A 5,685-nucleotide genomic window follows, 5' to 3' on the forward strand; every position below is an offset into this window, starting at 1 on the left:
ATGAATAATAGAGCTTTTAAGCTATAAATTCAAAATATCATAATGTATTAATGTCCTTTCTCATTTGATATCACTATCAATCTTCCTATCAACATTTTACTGTATATCCTGTTTCATACCAAATAAATATAAGAAGATGAAAAAATAAATTTAAGAAAAAAATAAAGAGCAAATAATGCAGGGAACAAGATAATACATATGTCCACATGGGGAGCAACAAGAACATGGAAAATCTTCTTCTCATGATTTTCAGTTCCACCATACATTTACATCTCTCTGATATTTTTACCATCACTGAATAATAGCTGACAAAATAGTACCAAATATGTGAACTATTTTTAGTGAAACATCCCAAAAGATTTCATCATACCAAACTACAAGTTTGAGATGTTAAAAAGTGAAGAATACTGAAAAGTTTTACCAGAATGAAACAACTAAAATGGGGTATGATGATATGAGCATGACCTTCTCTCTGTTATTATTAATAATAAAGAAAGAAGAAAGAAGAAAAAAGAAAACATTGAAATAATAATAAAAGAATAAAGAAGAAGAAGGTGGCACTTGGATCCAGATCTTCTCCTGTTCTTCCTTCTCTATAAACAAAAATAAAAACATGGGGTTTCCCCCTCTACAATCCCAAAACATATCAACCATTATCTTCTCTCAACAACAATGCCTGAAAGCTTAAGGAATCTTTCACTTTCTCCCAAAATCTTCTTCTTCACCTTGCTTCTTTCATTAAACATCATTCTCCTCTTTCCATGTTGTTGTTTCTCACTTAATGAACAAGGCCAAGCTCTTTTATCATGGAAGAACAGTTTAAACAGCACTTCAGATTCATTAGCATCATGGAACAATTCTACTTCAACACCATGCAACTTTTTTGGTGTTCGTTGCAACTCACAAGGGGATGTTGTCCAAATAAATTTGAAATCAGTGAACTTGGAAGGTTCATTGGTACCTTCAAATTTTCAACCATTAAGGTCATTGAAGATTCTTATCCTCTCATCAACAAACATCACAGGAAGGATCCCAAAGGAGATTGGAGACTACCAAGAACTCATGTTTCTTGATCTTAGTGGCAATTCTCTATTTGGCGAAATCCCAGAAGAGATTTGTAGGCTAAGAAAACTAGTTAGTTTGTCCCTTCACAGAAACTCACTTGAAGGAAACATTCCATTCAGCATTGGGAATCTATCAAGCCTTGTGAACTTGACACTCTATGATAATCATCTCAGTGGTGTGATTCCAAAGAGCATTGGATCCTTAAACAAGCTTCAAGTGTTTAGAGCTGGTGGCAACAAGAATCTTAAGGGTGAGCTTCTATGATGCACAAATACTCAAATACTGCTACCTTCAATTTCTTAAATTTATGTATCACACTGTATCGGATTCAATATTTGTATATTTGTATTTGTCATTGTGCAAAGCAGGTGAGCTTCCATGGGAGATTGGAAACTGCACCAACTTGGTCATGTTAGGTCTTGCAGAAACCAGCATTTCTGGGAGAATCCCTTCATCAATTGGAATGCTGAAAAGGATTCAAACCATGGCAATTTACACAACACTATTGTCAGGTCCTATTCCAGAAGAGATTGGCAATTGCAGTGAGTTGCAGAACATTTACTTGTACCAGAACTCTCTCTCAGATTCAATCCCAAACCAAATTGGAGAACTCAGCAAGCTTCAGAATCTTCTTTTATGGCAGAACAACATAGTTGGTAGAATCCCAGAAGACCTTGGAAGATGCAGAGAGATCAAGGTCATAGATTTCTCCGAAAACCTTCTGACAGGTAACATTCCAAGGAGTTTTGGTCAGCTTTCTAATCTTGAAGAGCTTCAGCTTAGTGTCAACCAGGTCTCAGGCTCCATACCTCCTGAAATCTCAAACTGCACCTCTCTGGTTCAGCTGCAGCTCGACAACAACGCTCTCTCCGGCGAGATTCCGGCACGCATCGGCGACTTGAGAAGCCTAACTCTGTTCTATGCTTGGCAGAACAATCTAACAGGAAAACTCCCAGATAGTCTTTCTGAGTGCCAAGAACTTGAGGCACTTGATCTTTCATACAACAATTTGATAGGTCCAATTCCAAACCAACTATTCGAATTGAAAAATCTCACCAAACTCTTGCTTCTTGCCAATGATTTATCCGGCGTTATTCCGCCGGATATAGGTAACTGCACTAGCCTATACCGGCTCCGGTTGAATCACAATAGACTAGCAGGTAACATTCCACAAAAGATTGGAAACTTAAAAAATCTGAATTTCTTGGATTTGAGCAACAACCATCTCAGTGGGGACTTTCCTCAAACACTTGGTGGGTGCCAGAACCTTGAGTTCTTGGATCTTCATTCAAACAGCATCACAGGTTCTGTTCCTGATTCTCTTCCCAAAAGCCTTCAATTAATTGACATATCAGATAACATGCTTTCAGGATCATTGACTCATTCCATTGGTTCACTGAATGAATTAACAAAACTCTACCTTGGAAAGAACCAAATCAATGGAAGAATACCTTCAGAGATTCTCTCTTGTTCCAAGCTACAACTTCTTGATCTAGGAAGCAACAGTTTCTCAGGGGAAATCCCAAAAGAACTTGGCCTACTTTCTTCGCTCGAAATCTCGCTGAATCTCAGCCATAACCGACTCTCCGGCGAGATTCCGACCGAGTTTTCGAGCCTGGGAAAGCTAGGAGTACTTGATCTCTCACACAACAATCTCACAGGGAACTTAGATGCTCTTTCTAGCCTTCAAAATCTTGTTTCCTTGAATGTTTCCTTCAATGGCTTCTCTGGTGAATTACCAAACACACCATTCTTCCATAAGCTCCCTCTCAGTGATCTCGCCGAAAATCAAGGTCTCTATATTTCTGGAACTGCTATAAACTCTTCTTTGAAAACAGAGTCAAAGAGTCACAAAAAATCAGTTATGAAGTTTGTTATGTCAATTCTCCTTAGCATCAGTGCTGCACTGGTGCTGCTAACGGTCTGCGTCCTGATTCGTTCACGATTGAACGAATCATGGACGCAGGCCGATAGCTGGGAATTGACATTATATCAAAAATTTGAACTATCCATTGATGAAATTGTCTTGAATTTGACCTCATCGAATGTGATTGGAACCGGAAGCTCTGGAGTGGTGTACAAGGTATTGATTCCCAACGGCGAAATACTAGCCGTTAAGAAGATGTGGTTGTCCACGTCATCGGAAGAATCTAGAGCATTTGATAACGAGATTCGAACACTTGGATCAATTAGGCACAAGAATATCATAAGGCTCCTTGGTTGGGGATCCAACAGGAACTTGAAACTCCTTTTCTATGATTATCTCCCTAATGGAAGTTTGAGTTCTTTGCTTCATGGTTCAGGGAAGGGGAAAGCTGAATGGGAAACAAGATATGATGTTGTGTTGGGTGTAGCTCATGCACTTTCATATTTGCACCATGATTGTGTTCCTTCTATAATCCATGGAGATGTTAAGGCCATGAATGTCTTGTTAGGACCTGGATTTCAACCTTACCTTGCTGATTTTGGTCTTGCAAGAATTGCTACTGATACTGAAAATTCTATGCAAGTACAAAGACACTACCTTGCTGGTTCATATGGATACATGGCTCCTGGTAAATTTTCCTTTTCTTTTCTCTAAATTTGAATTGAATTAAGTTAAAAGTTCACTGTGAAATTGATAGTTGAAAACTATTTGATGACAATTTAGTCGAATATGTTAAATCATTTAATGATTATGAAAAAATAATTACACGTGAGTCTCCATTTTGAATTAGTTAGTTAGAGGCTAAACCTTGCGTAAATGTTATGATTGCTGTCTTGGGGCACTTTTACAGAATGTAGTTGGTGCAATTGAAATTTTAAAGACTATTTTAATACACAAGACCAATCTGAACGATTATTTTGGGGCTTAACTTGTTTTAGTCTATATTTTTTTTGGTATTTTCTCATGAATTGAACTAATTAGAGGTTAGGTCTTGGTGCCAAGTTAAGATTGTTTTCTGTGACAAATGGTCACACATCTAAATGGTAGACAAAAATCTTTTTACCTATTGGCCATCTTTATTTTCTTTTATTCTAAACTTGAATTTAATAGGGTGATCTAGTGCTTATTAATCTCCAAAATAAAGGTACTAATTTCATTTTGTTCGTGGTTTATGCACAGAGCATGCATCTATGCAACCAATAACTGAAAAGAGTGATGTATACAGTTTCGGAATGGTTCTACTTGAGGTTCTAACAGGAAGGCACCCATTAGACCCAACCCTACCAATGGGTGCACCCTTGGTTCAATGGGTTAGGAACCACTTAGCCAACAAAGGTGACCCATCAGACATCCTTGACTCAAAGCTCAAAGGGAGATCTGACCCTACCATGCATGAGATGCTACAAACTTTGGCAGTGTCATTTCTATGTGTTAGCACAAGAGCAAATGATAGGCCAACAATGAAGGATGTTGTTGCAATGTTAAAGGAAATTAGGCCTATTGAAACATCAAGGCCTGATTATGATGTGCTGAAGAATAAAAAAGGAGGTTTGAGCTTAGCATCACATAGTTCTTCACCAATTAGACCACCATCACCATCACCATCACCATCACTACCTCCTAGGAATGCTGTTGTTTCTCATGGATCTTCTAATTGTTCCTATAATTTCTCTGATGAGTCAAACAGTTAAGCAGTTAACTCAATTTATCATGTAAAAGTTGTAATTTTTGCCCAATTGTATATAGTCTATTGTAATATTATGATGTGCCAGTGCTAGTAGAGTGGTAAACTAATTTGTCTCTCTTTAAAGAGATTTATTCAGCAGTAATCCTTTGAGAGGCTGGAGATTTTCAATTAGCCATAATTTCTAAGTCGGATAGAGAGGCAAGGGATTTTGACAATCAAGTCACTCAAGTTCAATAAGTATAAAGATTAGAAAAAATAGTATATTTTAGAGTGGATTTTCCACGCAATATTTATAATATATTTATTATGGATTTAGAGAAAGATTTATGTTAGATTCTTGCCGAATTTTAGATTGACTTGATGCTAAATGTCCTGTTTTAAAACGATAATACTTAAAAAAAAAAAAAACCAACCCAAACTTGTCTTATTCTTATTTAGTATTTATTAATTATAATGATAATTAATAAATATTAAATAAAATAAAATTGAGCTATTTTTATTATTTTTTTATCTTCCAGAAATTTTTGTTTTGAAAATACTAGACCGTAACAAGATGAAATGCATTAAATCAATCAAAGTTCCAATAATAAAATCTAAATTTTATAGGGGCAAAAAAATCTATATAATGCTTTTGGTGTAATTTCATATCAATTGGCAATAATACACGTCTATGAAGCCAGTATAATGTACTTAGGAATAACATCGGATGAAACTGAATTCGTTTTGATTCAGATTCGTTCTTAAATAATAATCGAATTTATTTTTGAGATTCTTATATTTATTTAGTTCTAGATTTGATAAAATTATACTACTTTTGAATTATATTAAAATTGGTTTTTAATTGAGTAAGGTTTAAGTCTTGATACATTTTATGTCAAAAAATTATGATAAATTAATTTATAAAAAAAAATACTTGTCACAGAAAAATTAATAACCATACTTAAATTTAAATTTGTCTATAAATTCTAATTTCATATTTTTTAATCTATTTTTTAATTCAACAAAT

At 35.4% G+C, this 5,685-nt stretch overlaps 1 protein-coding gene across 1 annotated transcript; it reads left to right on the plus strand.

The window, feature by feature from the left end:
- Positions 1 to 475: 475 nt before the first annotated feature.
- Positions 476 to 4,750, plus strand: LOC107459285 (leucine-rich repeat receptor-like serine/threonine-protein kinase RGI4). The gene is made up of 3 exons (XM_016077526.3): positions 476 to 1,315; positions 1,434 to 3,620; positions 4,172 to 4,750. Exons 1-3 carry the CDS (start codon positions 673 to 675, stop codon positions 4,681 to 4,683), a joined length of 3,342 nt encoding a protein of 1,113 aa, XP_015933012.1. The 5' UTR covers positions 476 to 672; the 3' UTR covers positions 4,684 to 4,750.
- Positions 4,751 to 5,685: the final 935 nt, after the last annotated feature.

This window comes from Arachis duranensis, chromosome 1 (genome assembly GCF_000817695.3).
Source record: "Arachis duranensis cultivar V14167 chromosome 1, aradu.V14167.gnm2.J7QH, whole genome shotgun sequence".
Classification (NCBI taxonomy): Eukaryota; Viridiplantae; Streptophyta; class Magnoliopsida; order Fabales; family Fabaceae; genus Arachis; species Arachis duranensis.

Coding starts and splice junctions, on each gene's coding strand:
- LOC107459285 (XM_016077526.3), top strand. CDS start 673: ATGCCTGAAAGCTTAAGGAATCTTTCACTTTCTCCCAAAATCTTCTTC. Junction 1,316..1,433: donor TGGCAACAAGAATCTTAAGG/GTGAGCTTCTAT, acceptor TGTGCAAAGCAG/GTGAGCTTCCATGGGAGATT. Junction 3,621..4,171: donor ATATGGATACATGGCTCCTG/GTAAATTTTCCT, acceptor GTTTATGCACAG/AGCATGCATCTATGCAACCA.